Source organism: Coregonus clupeaformis, unplaced genomic scaffold (genome assembly GCF_020615455.1).
Source record: "Coregonus clupeaformis isolate EN_2021a unplaced genomic scaffold, ASM2061545v1 scaf0531, whole genome shotgun sequence".
Lineage (NCBI taxonomy): Eukaryota > Metazoa > Chordata > Actinopteri > Salmoniformes > Salmonidae > Coregonus > Coregonus clupeaformis.
The window spans coordinates 42475-67293 of record NW_025533986.1 but is presented as its reverse complement, the minus strand read 5'-3'; the positions used below and the strand labels follow the sequence as shown (position 1 = coordinate 67293).

General features: G+C 43.9%; 1 protein-coding gene, 1 long non-coding RNA gene, 4 other non-coding genes and 5 pseudogenes across 9 annotated transcripts in view; all 11 read left to right on the top strand.

Moving 5' to 3' along the window:
• The window catches only part of LOC121559174 (E3 ubiquitin-protein ligase Mdm2), a 37408-nt gene extending 25093 nt beyond the window's left edge, over nt 1–12315 (top strand). For all 4 annotated transcript variants that reach the window (XM_045215843.1, XM_045215846.1, XM_045215845.1 and 1 more), the window contains exons 5-11: nt 2251–2300; nt 2680–2717; nt 5355–5418; nt 9208–9371; nt 10100–10249; nt 10457–10528; nt 10836–12315. In XM_045215843.1, coding sequence (XP_045071778.1) covers nt 2251–2300; nt 2680–2717; nt 5355–5418; nt 9208–9371; nt 10100–10249; nt 10457–10528; nt 10836–11468 — 1171 coding nt within the window. In that variant the 3' untranslated portion in view covers nt 11469–12315. The remainder of the gene's footprint in view (nt 1–2250; nt 2301–2679; nt 2718–5354; nt 5419–9207; nt 9372–10099; nt 10250–10456; nt 10529–10835) is intronic.
• Nucleotides 12316–18590: 6275 nt separating this feature from the next.
• LOC121558871 lies at nt 18591–19205 on the top strand. The gene is made up of 3 exons (XR_005998625.2): nt 18591–18681; nt 18836–18914; nt 19007–19205. It is a non-coding gene; the product is annotated as an uncharacterized LOC121558871 (long non-coding RNA).
• A 422-nt stretch (nt 19206–19627) lies between these two features.
• On the top strand, nt 19628–19746 carry LOC121562805 (annotated as a pseudogene).
• Nucleotides 19747–20159: 413 nt separating this feature from the next.
• Nucleotides 20160–20278, top strand: LOC123485019. Its single transcript, XR_006658817.1, has one exon. It is a non-coding gene; the product is annotated as a 5S ribosomal RNA (ribosomal RNA).
• A 269-nt stretch (nt 20279–20547) lies between these two features.
• LOC121562808 lies at nt 20548–20666 on the top strand. Its single transcript, XR_006658819.1, has one exon. It is a non-coding gene; the product is annotated as a 5S ribosomal RNA (ribosomal RNA).
• A 1364-nt stretch (nt 20667–22030) lies between these two features.
• On the top strand, nt 22031–22149 carry LOC123485018 (annotated as a pseudogene).
• Nucleotides 22150–22421: 272 nt separating this feature from the next.
• Nucleotides 22422–22540, top strand: LOC123485013 (annotated as a pseudogene).
• Nucleotides 22541–22948: 408 nt separating this feature from the next.
• On the top strand, nt 22949–23067 carry LOC123485011. Its single transcript, XR_006658815.1, has one exon. It is a non-coding gene; the product is annotated as a 5S ribosomal RNA (ribosomal RNA).
• Nucleotides 23068–23470: 403 nt separating this feature from the next.
• LOC123485016 lies at nt 23471–23579 on the top strand (annotated as a pseudogene).
• Nucleotides 23580–24134: 555 nt separating this feature from the next.
• LOC123485014 lies at nt 24135–24253 on the top strand (annotated as a pseudogene).
• Nucleotides 24254–24661: 408 nt separating this feature from the next.
• Nucleotides 24662–24780, top strand: LOC123485010. Its single transcript, XR_006658814.1, has one exon. It is a non-coding gene; the product is annotated as a 5S ribosomal RNA (ribosomal RNA).
• Nucleotides 24781–24819: the final 39 nt, after the last annotated feature.

The following is a 24819-nucleotide window of genomic DNA, read 5'->3' as shown; positions in this document are numbered from 1 at the left end:
TACACAGCCTCTAATACATCCCCTCTAATACAGCCTCTAATACATCCCCTCTATACATCCTCTAATACATCCCCTCTACACAGCCTCTAATACATCCCCTCTAGACAGACTCTAATACATCCCCTCTACACAGCCTCTAATACATCCCCTCTACACAGCCTCTAATACATCCCCTCTACACAGCCTCTAATACATCCCCTCTACACAGCCTCTAATACATCCCCTCTACACAGCCTCTAATACATCCCCTCTACACAGCCTCTAATACATCCCCTCTACACAGCCTCTAATACAGCCCCTCTAATACAGCCTCTAATACATCCCCTCTACACAGCCTCTAATACATCCCCTCTAGACAGCCTCTAATACATCCCCTCTACACAGCCTCTAATACATCCCCTCTATACATCCTCTAATACATCCCCTCTACACAGTCTCTAATACATCTCCTCTACACAGCCTCTAATACATCCCCTCTACACAGGCTCTAATACATCCCCTCTACACAGACTCTAATACAGCCTCTAATACATCCCCTCTACACAGCCTCTAATACATCCCCTCTATACATCCTCTAATACATCCCCTCTACACAGCCTCTAATACATCCCCTCTACACAGCCTCTAATACATCCCCTCTACACAGCCTCTAATACATCCCCTCTATACAGCCTCTAATGCATCCCCTCTACACAGCCTGTAATGCAGGCTCTCTGGCCCTCTAATGCAGGCTCTCTGGCCCTCTAATACATCCCCTCTACACAGCCTCTAATACATCCCCTCTACACAGCCTTTAATACATCCTCTAATACATCCCCTCTACACAGCCTCTAATACATCCCCTCTACACAGCCTTTAATACATCCTCTAATACATCCCCTCTACACAGCCTCTAATACATCCCCTCTACACAGCCTCTAATACATCACAGGCTCTCTGGCCCTCTAATACATCCCCTCTACACAGCCTCTAATACATCCCCTCTACACAGCCTCTAATACATCACAGGCTCTCTGGCTCTCTAATACATCCCCTCTACACAGCCTCTAATACATCCCCTCTACACATCCTTTAATACATCCTATAATACATCCCCTCTACACATCCTCTAATACATCCCCTCTACACAGCCTCTAATACATCCCCTCTACACAGCCTGTAATACATCCCCTCTACACAGCCTCTAATACATCCCCTCTACACAGCCTGTAATGCAGGCTCTCTGGTCCTCTAATACATCCCCTCTACACAGCCTCTAATACATCCCCTCTACACAGCCTCTAATACATCCCCTCTACACACCCTCTAATACATCCCCTCTATACAGCCTCTAATGCATCCCCTCTACACAGTCTCTAATACATCCCCTCTACACAGCCTCTAATACATCCCCTCTACACAGCCTCTAATACATCCCCTCTACACAGTCTCTAATACATCCCCTCTACACAGCCTTTAATACATCCTCTAATACATCCCCTCTACACAGCCTCTAATACATCCCCTCTACACAGCCTGTAATGCATCCCCTCTACACAGTCTCTAATACATCCCCTCTACACAGCCTTTAATACATCCTCTAATACATCCCCTCTACACAGCCTCTAATACATCCCCTCTACACAGCCTGTAATGCATCCCCTCTAATACATCCCCTCTACACAGCCTCTAATACATCCCCTCTACACAGCCTCTAATACATCCCCTCTACACAGCCTCTAATACATCCCCTCTACACAGCCTCTAATACATCCCCTCTACACAGCCTCTAATACATCCCCTCTACACAGCCTCTAATACATCCCCTCTATACATCCTCTAATACATCCCCTCTACACAGCCTCTAATACATCCCCTCTACACAGCCTCTAATACATCCCCTCTACACAGTCTCTAATACATCCCCTCTACACAGCCTTTAATACATCCTCTAATACATCCCCTCTACACAGCCTCTAATACATCCCCTCTACACAGCCTGTAATGCATCCCCTCTAATACATCCCCTCTACACAGCCTCTAATACATCCCCTCTACACAGCCTTTAATACAGGCTCTCTGGCCCTCTAATACAGCCACTTAATATGCTGTCACCTGTGGCATGTGTTGGCTCAGATGTGTACTGATGTTTCAAAAAGAAGTTACTGAAGTTGATGAGCAGGCTTCTTTTTGCTAAACAAATTTGAGATGGCTGAAACGGAAACTGTTTTCAGTATGCTAATGTTAGCCTTGTGTGTTTTGCTATTTCAGAGTCCTCTTCGCTATGATCACACAAAATCTCCTAGCAGTGCAAAAACAAGGTACTTTTCCCCTTTTCAGTTATTGTCCTGTAGTTACTAGTTTACATTTACATTGACGTCATTTAGCAGACGTTCTTATCCAGAGCGACTTACAAATTGGTGCATTCACCCTATAACCAGTGGGATAACCACTTTACAATTATTTTTTTTATATATATATATATTTTTTTTTTAGGTGGGGGGGGGGTAGAAGGATTACTTTATCCTATCCCAGGTATTCCTTAAAGAGGTGGGGTTTCATATACATCACTTTTTGAAAAAGCCATTTGTTACTCTAGGCAGTTCAATGCTGTGTTATGTATTGGGGTTGATAAGACACTGAAGAAGTACCGGTAGTCTATTCAGAGTTTTTAAATGTGGATGTTTCTTTTTCCTTAAGAATCCCAGTCTCTGGATAAACCGGATAGAGGGCCTAAGGTAGGAAGACAACATAGAAAGAGGATCTATTCATTTTATTTCTATGGTAGACACACTAAACTAAATGAAGGGAACCATCTAACCAGTTGTACTATTATGTGTGTTTTCCCGTGTTATTTGTAATTTATTCACTTTAACTCTACCCACATGTACATATTACCTCAACTACGTCAACTAGTCGGTGCCCCCGCACATTGACTCTGCACCGTACCCCCCTGTATATATAGCCTCCCTAATGTTATTTTATTTTTTCTCTCAACACTTTTTTGTTGTTGTTTTATTTGACTTGTCTTATAAAAATAAAAAAACTGCACTGTTGGTTAAGGGCTTATAAGTAAGCATTTCACTGTAATGTCTACACCTGTTGTATTCGGCGCATGTGGCCAATAACATTTGATTTGATTTGAAAATCCATGTGTTTGGTTGGTTGAAACACTCCAGTGGGGGCGTTGCTATAACGGGGTACTGGATAGCTGCTATTTTACAGGCTCCGACCCAACTTTGCTGTTTTGTGATTCTTTTGTCGTAATTTTTTTTTTCTCCATGAATTGTTTCCGCTGTAATTTCTTACAACCGACAAGAACTTTTGAACATCAGATCTGTAGTTACTTACCTTTAAATGTTTGACTTCGACTCATCTGCCCTGTTTGAGACCCCTTCCCTAGACCCACTCCAATTTGCATACCGCCCCCAACCAATGTTCCCTTTAATTTTTTTCATCACTGAGCAAATTTCAGGTCTGCTGAGTACCAACTCAATATCTTGTCTATTTACGACGTTAATGTACGCCAATTATGCACTTTCATCTACAAATACTAACACCTCCCAGACAGTTTACCTAACCCCTTCAATGGATTCTTCCAGGTTAATTCTGAAATCCATCTATATAACACAAGACACTGTGCCAAACCTTCACCCCGCCAGGCAGTGTTGCTGCACCAGGTGGGATATAGGATGAGTATTGTTGTTGTTGTGCCATTAGCAGCTAGGATGAGTATATATATATATATTGTGCATTAGCAGCTATGAAACAAAACAGCAGAAATACTTTGAAAACAAGCTACTGCAGAATATTTCTAATCCCCGACTCGCTCATGTGCTCATACTTGGCTTTTGACTATTTTTTATTAGTGAATGTAATGCTCTTCACTGTAGAGCCCTGCAAATTCTTACCCACCGATATCTAAATATACCCACGTTTGGTGGGTGGTAGGAGTTAATTGTATGCCCTACCCCTATACATATCTACCTCCATCACTCCAGTATCCCTGTCCCCTTACCCCTATACATATCTACCTCCATCACTCCAGTATCCCTGTCCCCTTACCCCTATACATATCTACCTCCATCACTCCAGTATCCCTGTCCCCTTACCCCTATACATATCTACCTCCATCACTCCAGTATCCCTGTCCCCTTAACCCTATACATATCTACCTCCATCACTCCAGTATCCCTGTCCCCTTACCCCTATACATATCTACCTCCATCACTCCAGTATCCCTGTCCCCTTACCCCTATACATATCTACCTCCATCACTCCAGTATCCCTGTCCCCTTACCCCTATACATATCTACCTCCATCACTCCAGTATCCCTGTCCCCTTACCCCTATACATATCTACCTCCATCACTCCAGTATCCCTGTCCCCTTACCCCTATACATATCTACCTCCATCACTCCAGTATCCCTGTCCCCTTACCCCTATACATATCTACCTCCATCACTCCAGTATCCCTGTCCCCTTACCCCTATACATATCTACCTCCATCACTCCAGTATCCCTGTCCCCTTACCCCTATACATATCTACCTCCATCACTCCAGTATCCCTGTCCCCTTACCCCTATACATATCTACCTCCATCACTCCAGTACCCCTGTCCCCTTACCCCTATACATATCTACCTCCATCACTCCAGTACCCCTGTCCCCTTACCCCTATACATATCTACCTCCATCACTCCAGTATCCCTGCACATTGTTGATATGGTACTGGAGCTGACTGACCCAGTATATAGCTAGCTTACTTTCTCGTGTTTTTGTTCTACCTTGTTTTTCTTTAAAAATTATTACATGGGATATTGATTACGGCATTGATGGGTTTAGAAGCTTGTAAGAAAGGCATTTCACTGTACTTGTGCACGTGACATTTAAAACTTGAAATGTGAAACTACTGGCGTTGGGTGCGATGACATGCTAGCTGTTCCCAGAGACTTCGTCATTGAGCCAACGACTATAACGTTTAGCAGCGGTGGCAAGAAATTAACAGCGGCGGGCCACCGCTACTAAATTAATGTAGGCGAAACACTGCTCCATCACCCTCCATTTTAAAGAGTTCCAAACAGACTGTGTCAAACTAATTGCCTAGCCCTGGGTCTCACACACACACACACACACACACACACACACACGCACTCAACCTCAAGTTGAAACAACATAGTTTGTTGAAGAGTGATGTTTATGCTGTCACATTGTTCCAAGACGGTCTCCCTCGGAGCTTCTGAAGTGGTTTTTCCTGTGATGTCGTTTTTAAGTGGTCGCTGTGCCTGGGTGAGTTTTATAGACAGACTCCCACAGTGTCCTGGTTCACTGGTTCATTTCTCTTAACAGTTCCTCCTGTTTTAATCTGTTACAGGAAACAGACTCAGACTGTCCTTCATCATCTACCTCAGAACGGAGGAGGAGGAGGAGTGACCCTGGTGAGTACCTCTCTGTCTCTGTCTGAATAATGTGTTGTTGTTGTTGGAGTACTCCAACAGTGTTTCCATAAGCCTACACCTACTAACTACACCAGTCCTGCTCACGTGGATCTGTGCTGTAACTTCCTCCTGGAGAAACAGACTGATGTCATGTCCGACAGGATGGCTTCATGGTGTCATGTCCCTTCCGTCTTCAAGAGAGCGAGAGTTGCACCCCTTCTCAAAAAACCAACACTCGATCCCACTGATGTCAACAACTACAGACCAGTATCCCTTCTTTCTTTTCTTTCCAAAACTATTGAGCGTGCCGTCTTTAGCCAACTCTCTTGCTATCTCTCTCAGAATGACCTTCTTGATCCAAACCAGTCAGGTTTCAGGACTGGTCATTCAACTGAGACTGCTCTTCTCTGTGTCACGGAGACTCTCCGCACTGCTAAAGCTAACTCTCTCTCCTCTGCTCTTGTCCTTCTAGACCTGTCTGCTGCCTTTGATACAGTGAACCATCAGATCCTCCTCTCCACCCTCTCCGAGCTGGGCATCTCTGGCGCGGCTCACTCCTGGATTGCGTCCTACCTGACCGGTCGCTCCTACCAAGTGGCGTGGCGAGAAGCTGTCTCCGCACCACGTGCTCTCACCACTGGTGTCCCCCAGGGCTCAGTTCTAGGCCCTCTCCTTTTCTCCCTATACACCAAGTCACTTGGCTCTGTCATATCCTCACATGGCCTCTCCTATCATTGCTACGCAGACGATACACAACTAATCTTCTCCTTTCCCCCTTCTGATAACCAGGTGGCGAATCGCATCTCTGCATGTCTGGCAGACATATCAGTATGGATGACGGATCACCACCTCAAGCTGAACCCTGGCAAGACGGAGCTGCTCTTCCTCCCGGGAAGGACTGCCCGTTCCATGATCTCGCCATCACGGTTGACAACTCCGTTGTGTCCTCCTCCCAGAGTGCGAAGAGCCTTGGCGTGACCCTGGACAACACCCTGTCGTTCTCCGCTAACATCAAGGCGGTGACCCGATCCTGCAGGTTCATGCTCTACAACATTCGGAGAGTACGACCCTGCCTTACACAGGAAGCGGCACAGGTCCTAATCCAGGCACTTGTCATCTCCCGTCTGGATTACTGCAACTCGCTGTTGGCTGGGCTCCCTGCCTGTGCCATTAAACCCCTACAACTCATCCAGAATGCCGCAGCCCGTCTGGTGTTCAACCTTCCCAAGTTCTCTCACGTCACCCCCCTCCTCCGCACACTCCACTGGCTTCCAGTTGAAGCTCGCATCCGTTACAAGACCATGGTGCTTGCCTATGGAGCTGTGAGGGGAACGGCACCTCCTTACCTTCGGGCTCTGATCAGTCCCTACACCCAGGCGAGGGCATTGCGTTCATCCACCTCTGGCCTGCTGGCTCCCCTTCCTCTGCGGAAGCATAGTTCCCGCTCAGCCCAGTCAAAACTGTTCGCTGCTCTGGCACCCCAATGGTGGAACAAGCTCCCTCACGACGCCAGGACAGCGGAGTCACTCACCACCTTCCGGAGACATTTGAAACCCCACCTCTTTAAGGAATACCTGGGATAGGATAGAGTAATCCTTCTACCCCCCCCCCAATTTTTTTAAAATAAAAATAAAAAAATAAAAAAATTGTATAATTGTAAAGTGGTTATCCCACTGGCTATAGGGTGAATGCACCAATTTGTAGTCGCTCTGGATAAGAGCGTCTGCTAAATGACGTAAATGTGCCCTTGAGCAAGGCACTTAACCCTAATTGCTCCTGTAAGTCGCTCTGGATAAGAGCGTCTGCTAAATGACTAAAATGTAAATGTAAATGTGTCATGTCCGACAGGATGGCTTCATGGTGTCATGTCCGACAGGATGGCTTCGTGGTGTCATGTCAGACAGGATGGCTTCGTGGTGTCATGTCCGACAGGATGGCTTCGTGGTGTCATGTCAGACAGGATGGCTTCATGGTGTCATGTCCGACAGGATGGCTTCATGGTGTCATGTCCGACAGGATGGCTTCATGGTGTCATGTCAGACAGGATGGCTTCGTGGTGTCATGTCAGACAGGATGGCTTCATGGTGTCATGTCCGACAGGATGGCTTCGTGGTGTCATGTCAGACAGGATGGCTTCGTGGTGTCATGTCAGACAGGATGGCTTCGTGGTGTCATGTCAGACAGGATGGCTTCATGGTGTCATGTCAGACAGGATGGCTTCGTGGTGTCATGTCCGACAGGATGGCTTCATGGTGTCATGTCCGACAGGATGGCTTCGTGGTGTCATGTCAGACAGGATGGCTTCGTGGTGTCATGTCAGACAGGATGGCTTCGTGGTGTCATGTCCGACAGGATGGCTTCATGGTGTCATGTCAGACAGGATGGCTTCATGGTGTCATGTCCGACAGGATGGCTTCATGGTGTCATGTCCGACAGGATGGCTTTGTGGTGTCATGTCAGACAGGATGGCTTCGTAGTGTCATGTCCGACAGGATGGCTTCATGGTGTCATGTCAGACAGGATGGCTTCATGGTGTCATGTCAGACAGGATGGCTTCATGGTGTCATGTCAGACAGGATGGCTTCGTGGTGTCATGTCAGACAGGATGGCTTCATGGTGTCATGTCCGACAGGATGGCTTCGTGGTGTCATGTCAGACAGGATGGCTTCATGGTGTCATGTCAGACAGGATGGCTTCATGGTGTCATGTCAGACAGGATGGCTTCATGGTGTCATGTCAGACAGGATGGCTTCGTGGTGTCATGTCAGACAGGATGGCTTCATGGTGTCATGTCAGACAGGATGGCTTCGTGGTGTCATGTCAGACAGGATGGCTTCGTGGTGTCATGTCAGACAGGATGGCTTCATGGTGTCATGTCAGACAGGATGGCTTCATGGTGTCATGTCAGACAGGATGGCTTCATGGTGTCATGTCAGACAGGATGGCTTCATGGTGTCATGTCCGACAGGATGGCTTTGTGGTGTCATGTCAGACAGGATGGCTTCGTGGTGTCATGTCCGACAGGATGGCTTCGTGGTGTCATGTCAGACAGGATGGCTTCATGGTGTCATGTCCGACAGGATGGCTTCGTGGTGTCATGTCCGACAGGATGGCTTCGTGGTGTCATGTCAGACAGGATGGCTTCATGTGCTACCCTGTCAAGGCTGTTGGGTAAATGTACACTCCTTTTATATATTTCAGAGACTGAGTTATGGATTGATCAAAGCATAGAACCACTGTCACTTTCACTGTGTCCGTCCAGACTTGTCCTGCTGTGGGGATAGGAGATAGGACCAGACCTAAGGAACACACTGGTCTGGAGGCTGTGGAGAATGTGTTCAGATGACTTCTCCTCACAATGAGTCTCTTCAGGCCCATAGCATCCACACACAGACACAACAAAGACATGCCTGTTCCTACCAGACCAGGGGGGAATCCACATCCACAGCAGTCCTAGCCTGATGGATTGAAATGGACCGTTTTTAAAGATGTTTTTTTATTGCTCTTAGCTACTGGTCGTACCTCAAGCCAATGCACATGTACGGCTATAAAAAGTCATTGATGTCTTGTGAACATCACATAAGATATTCAGTGTCATCAAGGAAGAAATCGCTTTGTTGAAGACTATATCAGTATGTTTCAATATGTCAACTGAGTGATTGGATGCACAGCATTCTTCTCTATTGCCATCAGAGGAGAAATGGCTTATTTGAAGAAATTGTTAACAGTAGTATTTGATGTGTCAACCCTGCTAACACCACTGCTCACGTCTCCTCTGTTCTATTCCAGCGGGTACATCATCGACACAAGAGGAGGACGGCTGTGAGCCCAGGAAGAGGCATAGGTCAGACAGCTTTTCTCTACCCTTTGATGACAGCATGTCCTGGTGTGTGATAGGAGGCCTGAGACGAGACCGGAGGAGCACTGAGTCTTCAGACTCCCACAGTAACACTGTGAGTAGCCTGGTGTATCTCTGTGAGTAGCCTAGTGTATCTCTGTGAGTAGCCTGGTGTATCTCTGTGAGTAGCCTAGTGTATCTCTGTGAGTAGCCTGGTGTATCTCTGTGAGTAGCCTAGTGTATCTCTGTGAGTAGCCTAGTGTATCTCTGTGAGTAGCCTAGTGTATCTCTGTGAGTAGCCTGGTGTATCTCTGTGAGTAGCCTAGTGTATCTCTGTGAGTAGCCTAGTGTATCTCTGTGAGTAGCCTAGTGTATCTCTGTGAGTAGCCTAGTGTATCTCTGTGAGTAGCCTAGTGTATCTCTGTGAGTAGCCTAGTGTATCTCTGTGAGTAGCCTGGTGTATCTCTGTGAGTAGCCTAGTGTATCTCTGTGAGTAGCCTGGTGTATCTCTGTGAGTAGCCTGGTGTATCTCTGTGAGTAGCCTGGTGTATCTCTGTGAGTAGCCTGGTGTATCTCTGTGAGTAGCCTGGTGTAACTCTGTGTAGCCTACTGCAGTACAACTATTAACCCTGTCTAAGACTGTAGTTTCATCAATCCTAAATTAAAGGAGGGTGAGATCCTAAACTAGAGAATACCTGTTGGGTTACGAAATTATACAGATGAAGGAATGAGTTGATTTAATTCCTACACATAATGGTCAGATGATGTGACGTGGGGTCGTTCAGTACTTTAGCTGTGTAAGTCCCATGTTACTGAGCTCTCTCTCTCTCTCTCTCTCAACAGGAAGTAGGTTCATCGGTCAGTGACGTGTGTGACGATGTTCTGAGCCAGGATCTGAACTCTGATAACTTCAGCGTGGAGTTTGAGGTGGAGTCCATTGACTCGGATGCCTACAGCGATCCCGAAGAGGCTTCAGTGTCTGGAGAGGACGAGGTCTCAGCTCACTGTCTTTTCAACTGTGTTTGTGTGTTTCCGCTGCATTCATTTAGCTGTGGTGCTATCACTAGGGGGGTGGGGAGCATGCTCCCGGACCCCCCGAGGAAACACTGGTGTGTGTGTGTGTGTCATTTCAAACAGCGCCCTCTAGTGTCCTGGGGTCAAACTGCAGCTGTTGACTCACTGTCTCTGTCGTTCTCACAGGTGTATGAAGTCACCATCTTTGAAGCAGAGGAGGAGGACTCGTTCGATGACGACACTGAAATCACGAAAGCAGTATGTTTCATATTACCCATAATAATAATAATAATAATAATAATAATAATAAAATCTCACCAACACAAGGATACCACAGCTACCAATGTTCTGGTTGGCTAGTGTCTGTTGTCTAATGTAGTTGTATGGCCTGTTGTCTAATCTAGCGGTGTCGTCTGTTGCTAATCTAGCGGTGTCGTCTGTTGTCTAATCTAGCGGTGTCGTCTGTCTAATCTAGCGGTGTCGTCTGTTCTAATCTAGCGGTGTCGTCTGTCTAATCTAGCGGTGTCGTCTGTCTAATCTAGCGGTGTCGTCTGTTGTGTTTCAGGACTACTGGAAGTGCTCGAAGTGTGAGGAGTTGAACCCTCCCCTGCCCCGTAACTGCAACCGCTGCTGGAAGCTAAGAAAGGAATGGTTTCCCCAGTCTGACAGCAACTCTGCTATCACCACCACCACCACCACCACGGCCCCCAACCTCAAACCTTCGTCCCCCAAGCCTTCCCCAGCCCCGACAGAGACAGACGAGACCGAGGCTGAAGGACTGGATGTCCCAGACGGGAAGAGAGCCCGGTCGCCCCTTCCCCTCCTCAAAGACTCCCAGGAATTGGTGTCCGTCTCTGGCCCCGATTCCCAAGACTCAGCCTGCTCATCCCAGCCTTCCACCTCTTCTTCTTCTTCCAGTGGTGTAGGCTCAGGCTCGTCCTCTAGCGCCCCCTTCAGCCAGGAAGTGATGGCACCAGACCTGGAGCGCTTCAACAGCCAGGAGGCTCACCTCCCCGCCAGCTGCCTGGAGCCCTGCGTCATCTGTCAGACCAGGCCCAAGAACGGCTGCATTGTACACGGACGCACCGGACACCTCATGGCCTGTTACACCTGCACCAAGAAACTGAAGAAGAGGAACAAGCTGTGTCCAGTCTGCAGGGAGCCCATCCAGTCCGTCGTCTTCATTTATCTCAGCTGAGGACGGCTATCGGCTAGACTGGCTTGCATCCCAAATAGAAGTCTATTCCCTATGTAGTGCACTACTTTCAACCATGGCCCATAGGGCTCCGGTCAAAAGTAGTGCACTATATAGGGAATAGGGTGCCGTTTAGGATGTAACCTATAGCTACACCCACTCCCTGATCCAAACCACCATACCTCTGAATTAATAAATGTGTATATATGTTTCATTGTTTATTTGGAAGTGGTTTTATTTCTGAACGGTCTGAGTGTCTTGACTCTACCAAGCAAGGTGCCTGTTGTTGATTTGTGATGGATTTATAGTGATAATAATCTCCTGATGTGTTCTATCTAGGGTTTCAAATGGATCAAATTCTCTTAGCAGTGATATATTCACTTTATTTTATTAGTTTGATTTGAATAAAGTATGTCTATCAAAATAACACTTATATATTGGGAACTATGGTCGTTTTTGTTGTTTTATTTTTCACCTAGTCTTCCCTCTATCCTGCACAGATGATTTTGATAATGATAGTCTTATAATTGGATCTATAATGATATGGGGTAAATCTATGTGAAAGTCAACGTTCACCGGCAGAAAGAGACATTTGTTGTTTGTTGTTGCCGAGGGGACTACTTTTCATTAAATCTCAGCAAACATGCCCTATTCCCTTTATAGTGCACTACTATTGACCAGGGCCCATGGGGTGCCATTTGGGCTGCACGCTTAACACTGAAGCGCTGCTACTTTCTCAAGTCTCAACCCGGGCAAGCCAACTGACTGAAGTTAAACATTTAAGGCTGTCGTTATGCCGTTGGAGCGCTGAAGAGACCTTTGAATGATATTAAAATCAGGTTTTGATTTGTGTGGGCTGACGTGTTTTTGGTTTGACGTGTTTCGGCGCACAATTGGCCCAGCGTCGTCCGGGTTTGGCCAGGGGTAGGCCGTCATTGTAAATAAGAATTTGTTCTTGTTAAATAAAGGTTAAATAATGAATGTGGTAATTTGCTCTTATGCTAATGATCTAACTTTTTACCTTTGTGTAAAGCGTTATTCCATTAACAATGTGTGATCTACATTACATATACACAAAAGTATGTGGACACTTTCACATTTGTGGATTCGGCCATTTCAGCCACACCCGTTGCTGACAGGTGTATACAAATCGAGCACACCGCCATGCAATCTCCATAAAAACAAACGTTGGCAGTAGAATGGCCTTACTGAAGAGCTCCGCGACTTTCAACGTGGCACCGTCACAGGATGCCACCTTTCCAACAAGTCAGTTCGCCATGCTAGAGCTGGCCTTGTCAACTGTAAGTGCTGTTATTGTGGAGTGGAAATGTCTAGGAGCAACAACGGCTCAGCCGCGAAGTGGTAGGCCACACAAGCTCACAGAACGGGACCGCCGAGTGCTGAAGCGCGTAGCGAGTAAAAATCGTCTGTCCTCGGTTGCATCACTCACTACCGAGTTCCAAACTGCCTCTGGAAGCAGCGTCAGAACAAGAACTGTTCGTCGGGAGTCTTCATGAAATGGGTTTCCATGGCCGAGCAGCCGCACACAAGCCTAAGATCACCAATGCCAAGCATCGCCTGGAGTGGTGTAAAGCTCGCCGCCATTGGACTCTGGAGCAGTGGAAACGCGTTCTCTGGAGTGATGAATCACGCTTCACCATCTGGCAGTCCGACGGACGAATCTGGGTTTGGCGGATGCCAGGAAAACGCTACCTGCCCACCTTGCAGAGTGCCTACTGTAAAGTTTGGTGGAGGAGGAATAATGGTCGGGGGCTGTTTTTCATGGTTCGGGCTAGGCCCCTACTTACCAACTGTTATGACAGGTTCTAGATACTACTTACCAACTGTTATGACAGGTACTAGACACTACTTACCAACTGTTATGACAGGTACTAGACACTACTTACCAACTGTTATGACAGCTACCCGACACGTAGAACCTTTTACTGGGTGTTGTGAGAGGACTCGTGGGTAGGGCTGTGACGTTTATTGGCCAAACAAATGACAGTGGTCACTGTAATATGGAATCATGTAGTAACCAAAAAAGTGTTAAACAAATCAAAATATATTTTATATTTGAGATTCTTCAAATAGCCACACTTTGCCTTGATGACAGCTTTGCACACTCTTGGCATTCTCTCAACCAGCTTCATGAGGTAGTCACCTGGAATGCATTTCAATTAACAGGTGTGCCTTCTTAAAAGTTAATTTGTGGAATTTCTTTCCTTCTTAATGCGTTTGAGCCAATCAGTTGTGTTGTGACAATGTAGGGGGTATACAGAAGATAGCCCTATTTGGTAAAAGACCAAGTCCATATTATGGCAAGAACAGCTCAAATAAGCAAAGAGAAACGACAGTCCATCATTACTTTAAGACATGAAGGTCAGTCGATGCTGAACATTTCAAGAACTTTTAAAGTTTATTCAAGTGCAATCGCAAAAACAATCAAGCGCTTTGATGAAACTGGCTCTCATGAGGACCACCACAGGAATGGAAGACCCAGAGTTACCTCTGCTGCAGAGGATACGTCCATTAGAGTTACCAGCCTCAGAAATTGCAGCCCAAATACATTATTCACAGGGTTCAAGTAACAGACACATCTCAACATCAACTATTCACAGGGGACTGTGTGAATCAGGCCTTCATGGTCGAATTGCTGCAAAGCAACCACTACTAAAGGACATCAATAAGAAGAAGAGACCTGCTTGGGCCAAGAAACACGAGCAATGGACATTAGACCAGTGGAAATTTGTCCTTTGGTCTGGAGTCCAAATTGGAGATTTTTGGTTCCAACCGCCGTGTGTTTTTGAGACGCGGTGTGGGTGAACGGATGATCTCCGCATGTGTATTTACCACCGTAAAGCATGGAGGAGGAGGTGTTATGATGCAGGGGTGCTTTTGCTGGTTTCACTGTCTGTGATTTATTGAGAATTCAAGGCACACTTAACCAGCATGGCTACCACAGCATTCTACAGCGATACGCCATCCCATCTGGTTTGGGCTTAGTGGGACTATCATTTGTTTTTCAACAGGACAATGACCCAACACACCTCCAGGCTGTGTAAGGGCTATTTTACCAAGAAGGAGAGTGATGGAGTGCTGCATCAGATGACCTGGCCTCCACAATCCCCTGACCTCAACCCAATTGAGATGGTTTGGGATGAGTCGGAACGCAGAGTGAAGGAAAAGCAGCCAACAAGGTTCTCAGCATATGTGGGAACTCCTTCAAGACTGTTGGAAAAGCATTCCAGGTGAAGCTGGTTGAGTGAATGCCAAGAGTGTGCAAAGCTGTCATCAAGGCAAAGGGTGGCTATTTGAAGAATCTCAAATATAAAATAATATTTTGATTTGTTTAACACTTTTTTTTTGTTTACTACATGATTCCATATGTGTTATTTCATAGTTTTGATGTCTTCACTATTATTCTACAATGTAGAAAATAGTAAAAATAAAGAAAAACCCTTGAATGAGTAGGTCTGTCCAAACTTTTGACTGGTACTGTATATATACAGTGGGGAGAACAAGTATTTGATACACTGCCGATTTTGCAGGTTTTCCTACTTACAAAGCATGTAGAGGTCTGTAATATTTATCATAGGTACACTTCAACTGTGAGAGACGGAATCTAAAACAAAAATCCAGAAAATCACATTGTATGATTTTTAAGTAATTCATTTGCATTTTATTGCATGACATAAGTATTTGATACATCAGAAAAGCAGAACTTAATATTTGGTACAGAAACCTTTGTTTGCAATTACAGAGATCATACGTTTCCTGTAGGTCTTGACCAGGTTTGCACACACTGCAGCAGGGATTTTGGCCCACTCCTCCATACAGACCTTCTCCAGATCCTTCAGGTTTCGGGGGCTGTCGCTGGGCAATACAGACTTTCAGCTCCCCTCCTAAGATTTTCTATTGTGTTCAGGTCTGGAGACTGGCTAGGCCACTCCAGGACCTTGAGATGCTTCTTACGGAGCCACTCCTTAGTTGCCCTGGCTGTGTGTTTCGGGTCGTTGTCATGCTGGAAGACCCAGCCACGACCCATCTTCAATGCTCTTACTGAGGGAAGGAGGTTGTTGGCCAAGATCTCGCGATACATGGCCCCATCCATCCTCCCCTCAATACGATGCAGTCGTCCTGTCCCCTTTGCAGAAAAGCATCCCCAAAGAATGATGTTTCATTCACATTTACATTTTAGTCATTTAGCAGACGCTCTTATCCAGAGCGAGTTTCCACCTCCATGCTTCACGGTTGGGATGGTGTTCTTGGGGTTGTACTCATCCTTCTTCTTCCTCCAAACACGGCGAGTGGAGTTTAGACCAAAAAGCTATATTTTTGTCTCATCAGACCACATGACCTTCTCCCATTCCTCCTCTGGATCATCCAGATGGTCATTGGCAAACTTCAGACGGGCCTGGACATGCGCTGGCTTGAGCAGGGGGACCTTGTGTGCGCTGCAGGATTTTATTCCATGACGGCGTAGTGTGTTACTAATGGTTTTCTTTGAGACTGTGGTCCCAGCTCTCTTCAGGCCATTGACCAGGTCCTGCCGTGTAGTTCTGGGCTGATCCCTCACCTTCCTCATGATCATTGATGCCCCACGAGGTGAGATCTTGCATGGAGCCCCAGACCGAGGGTGATTGACCGTCATCTTGAACTTCTTCCATTTTCTAATAATTGCGCCAACAGTTGTTGCCTTCTCACCAAGCTGCTTGCCTATTGTCCTGTAGCCCATCCCAGCCTTGTGCAGGTCTACAATTTTATCCCTGATGTCCTTACACAGCTCTCTGGTCTTGGCCATTGTGGAGAGGTTGGAGTCTGTTTGATTGAGTGTGTGGACAGGTGTCTTTTATACAGGTAACGAGTTCAAACAGGTGCAGTTAATACAGGTAATGAGTGGCGAACAGGAGGGCTTCTTAAAGAAAAAATAACAGGTCTGTGAGAGCCGGAATTCTTACTGGTTGGTAGGTGATCAAATACTTATGTCATGCAATAAAATGCAAATGAATTACTTAAAAATCATACAATGTGATTTTCTGGATTTTTGTTTTAGATTCCGTCTCTCACAGTTGATGTGTCCCGATGATAAAAATGACAGACCTCTACATGCTTTGTAAGTAGGAAAACCTGCAAAATCAGCAGTGTATCAAATACTTGTTCTCCCCACTGCTAAACGGTACCTGTGCATTCCAGGCACCAGTGTGCCAGCAGAACGAGTTTTTAGTACTGCTGGCGACATAGTGAACGCACAGAGAAGGGTTCTGCGGCCAGATCATGTTGATCAGTTGATATTTTTGGAAAAAAATCTGTAGTCATTGAAGAGTAGCCTAGTAGGTTACACTTGATCTTTTGTTGAATATTGTTTGTTTATTAAAATGAGAGTAGTAGCAGGTTCATCCACTGCTCATTCAACCTGAAGAAATGTTGGTTGCACTTTATTTTTGATATTAATACTGTATTTGTATTGTAATGTTGAAAAACAAAAGCAGAAGTAGCAGGTAAACCTACTGTTAATTCAACCTGAAGAGATGTTGGTTGCACTTTATTTTTGATATTAATATTGAATATTTTCATGTTGAAAAACAAAAGCAGAAGTAGCAGGTAAACCTACTCTTTATTCAACCTGAAGAGATGTTGGTTGCACTTTATTTTTGATATTAATATTGAATATTTTAATGTTGAAAAACAAAAGCAGAAGTAGCAGGTAAACCTACTGTTGAAATGTTGGTTGCACTTACTGTACTTTTATTGAAAATGTATTGAATATTGAAAATGAGATCAGACAATTTTAACTTCCTGTGAATTCAACCTAAAGTGTTGTTTGCACTTTATTCAAATAAAATGTGAATGCATTTGCCATTCATTGTTGTTTACTTGGTACACAATACCAAGCCGACCACACATCTCAGAAAAGGTTATTCCTGCATTGTACGAAAGTACTAAGAATGATGTGAAACTGTCGCTTTCTCAAGCTGAATGAGTAGCGATAACGACAGATGGCTGGACGTCATGCTCAAATCAAGGGTATGTGACAATTACCTCTCATCACATTGATCCGGAGTGGAAAATGAAGACCTTTGTTCTGCTAACCAGAGTTTTAAATGAAGCCCATACTGGTAAAAATATTGGCGCGTTACTGCGTGAAGCCTGCATGGAGTGGAAAATCTCCGACAAGAATCCTGCCATCGTCACAGATAACGCCAGGAATATGATTGTGGCCGGTGCAGAAGCCCAGTTCAGTCCACACATTACCTGCTTCGCACATACACTCAACCTTGCCTCGCAGAAGGGTTTGGGGGTGGACCGTGCTTCCAGGTTGTTGGGGAAAGTGCGAAAAATTGTTGGATATTTTCACCGCAGCCCGATTCCATGTCACACCCTACAGGAAAAACAAACTGATGGATTTACCAAAACATAAACTGATCCAAGACATAATCACCAGATGGAACAGTTCATTCGAAATGCTTGAACGTTTTTTGGAACAACAGCCAGCTATAATGGCAACTCTGATGTCCAAGGATCTACGAAAGGGGGGTCACAGATGTAGGCACGCTGAGTGAGAGTGATATTGCCAACATGGATGACATTGTTCAGTTGATGGGTCCTGTCAAAATGGCAACCACTGTGATGTGTGAAGAAGACCAGCCAACTCTCTCTGTAATTGCTCCTCTTCAAGCAAAACTGCTGAAACACCTACAGCCATGCGAAGACGACTCAACCCTGGTTGCAGAGATTAAGAGGGTGATGGCCAGTGACCTCTCCACACGCTACAGAGGCACCCAAGATGCTCTCAACATAGGTAATTAATTTGGAGTCTTAATTAAAATCAACTTGGTTAATATTTTAGGTTATTAGACTGTATTAATTTGTAAAATGCCACACCTTTGCGTTTTCAAGTTTGAATTTGAGTTGTTTTTTCATATGGAAAAGTAAACAAGAAATTCTTAGTTCATGGTGGCTTTACATCATCACTGTGCCACATTTCTTTTAAACATACTAAAGTTTAATCTTCTGATTATTTTGTGTATGAGGAGGTGGTCATCACTTGCAATTTCAGGTCAACTTAATTTAATTATGCAATGAATGCAATATTCTTGTTCTTTAAACAGCATCAGCGTTGGACCCGTGATTTAAAGAACTGCCCTACCTGGAAAAAGAGGACAGAGAACAGGTCTACACAAAACTGGTTTTTGAGGCAGAAGTGTCCCACCAGGTAACTCTTCTCTCCTCTTTCCTCTGCTCTTTTCTCTTCTCCCCTTTCATTTGTCCTCTCTCAAATCTCATCTGTTCTTTATCTTCCTCTAAATTTATGTGTGCAGTATTACAGAACAGAAATCTGAACAGTTCACACATTCTTACATCAATAGATGCAAGCAATGGGAAATCAGGAGGAAGACGAGGGAAGCTCAAGCACAAAGCTGTCAGGATTCAATGAAGAGACCACAGGTGTGTTTCATGTGATACCAATAAAAGATTGTTGTTGTTTTGTATTAATGAGAAACATGACTATATTTTGAAATATATTTCTTATATTGTAGCTCCAAATGAGTCACCTCCTTGTAAGAAGAAAGCCTTAGATGCGCTGTTTGGCGATTCCTTCACCCAAAGAGAAAGAAAATCCACAAGCGAGACAGCCAGAGCAGAGGTGTTAAGGTACCGAGCAAAAGATGCGTTGCCTTTGACTGAAAATGCCATGAAGTGGTGGAGATCTCAGGAGAAAGAGCTACCTGTACTTTCCACCCTTGCTAAACGGTACCTGTCATGGCTTTCCCCTCCACAGTGATCTTAGTCTTGGCTTTCCCCTCCACAGTGATCTTAGTCATGGCTTTCCCCTCCACAGTGATCTTAGTCATGGCTTTCCCCTCCACAGTGATCTACATAAATAATAGACAGTGCGTTTCCCTCAAAATATATGTGTCATGGAGCAACTGCCTTTTATTTATCACCCTAATAATATCATGTATTTTTATTGGACTAAATGCAGTTTGTATGTGCTGCCCTGCCCTGGTCAAATTAAATAATAGACAAAGCGTTTCCCTCAAAATATAGGCAGTACATTCAGCCTTTGTTTTTAGTCTGTTCATTAAGTTGCATGGAAATACGAATCACTGATTAATTTTGTTCATGTCTTTATATAGTGTACCAAGAGTTATTCCTGTGCTTACGGCCGAGCCGTCCTTAATATGCCTGATCTTGTTGGATTTTGGAAGCTAAGCAGGATTGGGCTTGGTTAGTACTTGGATGGGAGACCGCCTGGGAATACCAGGTGCTGGAAGCTTTTTGTTCCACTAGAGAGTACTCTTGTGTCATGGAGCAACTGCCTTTTATTTATCACCATAATAATCTCATATATTTTTATTGGACTAAATGCAGTTTGTATGTGCTGCCCTGCCCTGCCCTCATCAATTTAAATAATAGACAGTGCGATTCCCTCAAAATATATGTGTCATGGAGCAACTGCCTTTTATTTATCACCCTAATAATATCATGTATTTTTATTGGACTAAATGCAGTTTGTATGTGCTCTGTCCCTAACCCTGATCAAATTAAACAATAGACAGTGCGTTTCCCTGAAAATATAGGCAGTACATTCAGCCTTTGTTTTAGTCGGTTCATTAAGTTGCATGGAAATACGAATCACTGATACATTTTGTTCATTTCTTTATATAGTGTACGAAGAGTTGTTCACTCGCTTACAGCCATACCATCCTGAATACACCCGATCTCGTCTAATCTCGGAAGCTAAGCAGGATTGGGTCTGGTTAGTACTTGGATGGGAGACCACCTGGGAATACCAGGTGCTGTAAGCTTTTGTTTCACTAGAGAGTACTCTTGTGTCATGGAGCAACTGCCTTTTTTTTATCACCCTAATAATATAATGTATTTTTATTGGACTAAATGCAGTTTGTATATGATGTTCTACCCTTATCAAATTAAATAATAGACAAAGCGTTTCCCTCAAAATATAGGCAGCACATTCAGCCTTTGTTTTTAGCCGGTTCATTAAGTTGCATGGATATACGAATCGCTGATACATTTTGTTCATATCTTTATATAGTGTACCAAGATTTGTTCCTGCGCTTATGGCCATACCATCCTGAATATGCCTGATCTCGTCCTATCTCGGAAGCTAAGCAGGATCGGGCCTGGTTAGTACTAGGATGGGAGACCACCTGGGAATACCAGGTGCTGTAAGCTTTTTGTTCCACTAGAGAGTGCTCTTGTGTCATGGAGCAACTGCCTTTTTTTAATCACCTTAAAAATATCATGTAATTTTATTGGACTAAATACAGTTTGTATGTGCTGCCCTGCCCAGATCAATTTAAATAATAGACAGTGAGTTTCCCTCAAAATATATGTGTCATGGAGCAACTGCCTTTTATTTATCACCCTAATAATATCCTGTATTTTTATTGGACTAAATGTAGTTTGTATGTTCCGTCCTAACCTGATCAAATTAAATAATAGACAGTGCGTATCCCTGAAAATATAGGCAGTACATTCAGCCATTGTTTTTTGTCTGTTCATTAAGTTGCACGGAAATACGAATCACTGATACATTTAGTTCATGTCTTTATATAGTGTACCAAGAGTTGTTCACTCGCTTACGGCCATACCATCCTGAATACACCCGATCTCGTCTGATCTCGGAAGCTAAGCAGGATTGAGCCTTGTATTCATGTATTTTTATTGGACTAAATGCAGTTTGTATGTGCTGCCCTGCCCTGGTCAAATTTAATAATAGACAAAACGTTTCTCTCAAAATATATGTGTCATGGAGCAACTGCCTTTTATCTATCACCCTAATAATATCATGTATTTTTATTGGACTAAATGTAGTTTGTATGTGCCGTCCTAACCTGATCAAATTAAATAATAGACAGTGAGTTTCCCTCAAAATATATGTGTCATGGAGCAACTGCCTTTTATTTATCACCCTAATAATATCCTGTATTTTTATTGGACTAAATGTAGTTTGTATGTTCCGTCCTAACCTGATCAAATTAAATAATAGACAGTGCGTATCCCTGAAAATATAGGCAGTACATTCAGCCATTGTTTTTTGTCTGTTCATTAAGTTGCACGGAAATACGAATCACTGATACATTTTGTTCATGTCTTTATATAGTGTACCAAGAGTTGTTCACTCGCTTACGGCCATACCATCCTGAATACACCCGATCTCGTCTGATCTCGGAAGCTAAGCAGGATTGAGCCTTGTATTCATGTATTTTTATTGGACTAAATGCAGTTTGTATGTGCTGCCCTGCCCTGGTCAAATTTAATAATAGACAAAACGTTTCTCTCAAAATATATGTGTCATGGAGCAACTGCCTTTTATCTATCACCCTAATAATATCATGTATTTTTATTGGAATAAATGTAGTTTGTATGTGCCGTCCTAACCTGATCAAATTAAATAATAGACAGTGCGTATCCCTGAAAATATAGGCAGTACATTCAGCCTTTGTTTTTTGTCTGTTCATTAAGTTGCATGGAAATACGAATCACTGATACATTTTGTTCATGTCTTTATATAGTGTACCAAGAGTTTTTCCTGCGCTTACGGCCGTACCGTCCTTAATATGCCTGATTTTGTCGGATTTTGGAAGCTAACCAGGATTGGTCCTGGTTTGTACTTGGATGGGAGACCTCCTGGGAATACCAGATGCTGCAAGCTTTTTGTTCCACTAGAGAGTACTCTTGTGTCATGGAGCAACTGCCTTTTATTTATCACCCTAATAATATCATGTATTTTTTTATTGGACTAAATGCAGTTTGTATGTGCTGCCCTGCCCTGGTCAAATTAAATAATAGACAAAGCGTTTCCCTCAAAATATAGGCAGTACATTCAGCCTTTTTTTTTAGTCGGTTCATTAAGTTGCACGGAAATTCGAATCACTGGTAAATGTTGTTCATGTCTTTATATAGTGTACCAAGAGTTGTTCCTGCGCTTACGGCCATACCATCCTGAATATGCCTGATCTCGTCTGATCTCGGAAGCTAAGCGGGATCGGGCCTGATTAGTACTTGAATTTGAGACCGCCTGGGAATACCAGGTGCTGTAAGCTTCTGTTCCACTAGAGAGTAATCTTGTGTCATGGAGCAACAGCCTTTTATTTATCACCCTAATAATATCATGTATTTTATTGGACTAAATGCAGTTTGTATGTGCTGCCCTGCCCTGCCCTGATCAATTTAAATAATAGACAGTGCGTTTCCCTCAAAATATATGTGTCATGGAGCAACTGCCTTTTATTTATCACCCTAATAATATCATGTATTTTTATTGGACTAAATGCAGTTTGTATGTGCTGCCCTGCCCTGGTCAAATTAAATAATAGACAAAGCGTTTCCCTCAAAATATAGGCAGTACATTCAGCCTTTGTTTTTAGTCGGTTCATTAAGTTGCACGGAAATTCGAATCACTTGTAAATTTTGTTCATGTCTTTATATAGTGTACCAAGAGTTGTTCCTGCGCTTACGGCCATACCAGCCTGAATATGCCTGATCTCGTCTGATCTCGGAAGCTTAGCAGGATCGGGCCTGGTTAGTACTTGAATGGGAGACCGCCTGGGAATACCAGGTGCTGTAAGCTTTTGTTCCACTAGAGAGTACTCTTGTGTCATGGAGCAACTGATTTTATTTATCAACCTAATAATATCATGTAATTGTATTGGACTAAATGCAGTTTGTATGTGCTGCCCTGCCCTGCCCTGATCAATTTAAATAATGGACAGTGTGTTTCCCTCAAAATATATGTGTCATGGAGCAACTGCCTTTTATTTATCACCCTAATAATATCATGTATTTTTATTGGACTAAATGCAGTTTGTATGTGCTGCCCTGGTCAAATTAAATAATAGACAAAGCGTTCCCCTCAAAAAATAGGCATTACATTCAGCCTTTGTTTTTAGTCGGTTCATTAAGTTGCACGGAAATTCGAATCACTGGTAAATTTTGTTCATTTCTTTATATAGTGTACCAAGAGTTGTTAACTCGCTTACGGCCATACCAGCCTGAATACACCTGATCTCGGAAGCTAAGCAGGATTGGGACTGGTTAGTACTTGGATGGGAGACCGCCTGGGAATACAATGTGCTGTAAGCTTTTTGTTCCACTAGAGAGTGCTCTTGTGACATGGAGCAACTGCCTTTTATTTATCCCCCTAATAATATCATGTATTTTTATTGGACTAAATGCAGTTTGTATGTACTGTGCTGCCCTGCCCTGCCCTGATCAATTTAAATAATAGACAGTGCATTTCCCTCCAAATATATTTGTCATGGAGCAACTGCCTTTTATTTATCACTCTAATAATATCATGTATTTTTATTGGACTAAATGCAGTTTGTATGTACTGTGCTGCCCTGCCCTGCCCTGATCAATTTAAATAATAGACATTGCATTTCCCTCAAAATATATGTCTCATGGAGCAACTGCCTTTTATTTATCACCCTAATAATATCATGTATTTTTATTGGACTAAATGCAGTTTGTATGTGCTGCCCTGATCAATTTAAATAATAGACAAAGCGTTTCCCTCAAAATATAGGCAGTACATTCAGCCTTTGTTTTTAGTCGGTTCATTAAGTTGCACGGAAATACGAATCACTGATACATTTTGTTCATGTCTTTATATAGTGTACCAAGAGTTGTTCCTGCGCTTACGGCCATACCATCCTGAATATGCCTGATCTCGTCTGATCTCGGAAGCTAAGCGGGATCGGGCCTGATTAGTACTTGAATTTGAGACCGCCTGGGAATACCAGGTGCTGTAAGATTCTGTTCCAATAGAGAGTACTCTTGTGTCATGGAGCAACTGCTTTTATTTATCACCCTAATAATATCATGTAATTTTATTGGACTAAATGCAGTTTGTATGTGCTGCCCTGCCCTGCCCTGATCAATTTAAATAATAGACAGTGCGTTTCCCTCAAAATATATGTGTCATGGAGCAACTGCCTTTTATTTATCACCCTAATAATATCATGTATTTTTATTGGACTAAATGCAGTTTGTATGTGCTGCCCTGCCCTGGTCAAATTAAATAATAGACAAAGCGTTTCCCTCAAAATATAGGCAGTACATTCAGCCTTTGTTTTTAGTCGGTTCATTAAGTTGCACGGAAATTCGAATCACTTGTAAATTTTGTTCATGTCTTTATATAGTGTACCAAGAGTTGTTCCTGCGCTTACGGCCATACCAACCTGAATATGCCTGATCTCGTCTGATCTCGGAAGCTTAGCAGGATCGGGCCTGGTTAGTACTTGAATGGGAGACCGCCTGGGAATACCAGGTGCTGTAAGCTTTTGTTCCACTAGAGAGTACTCTTGTGTCATGGAGCAAC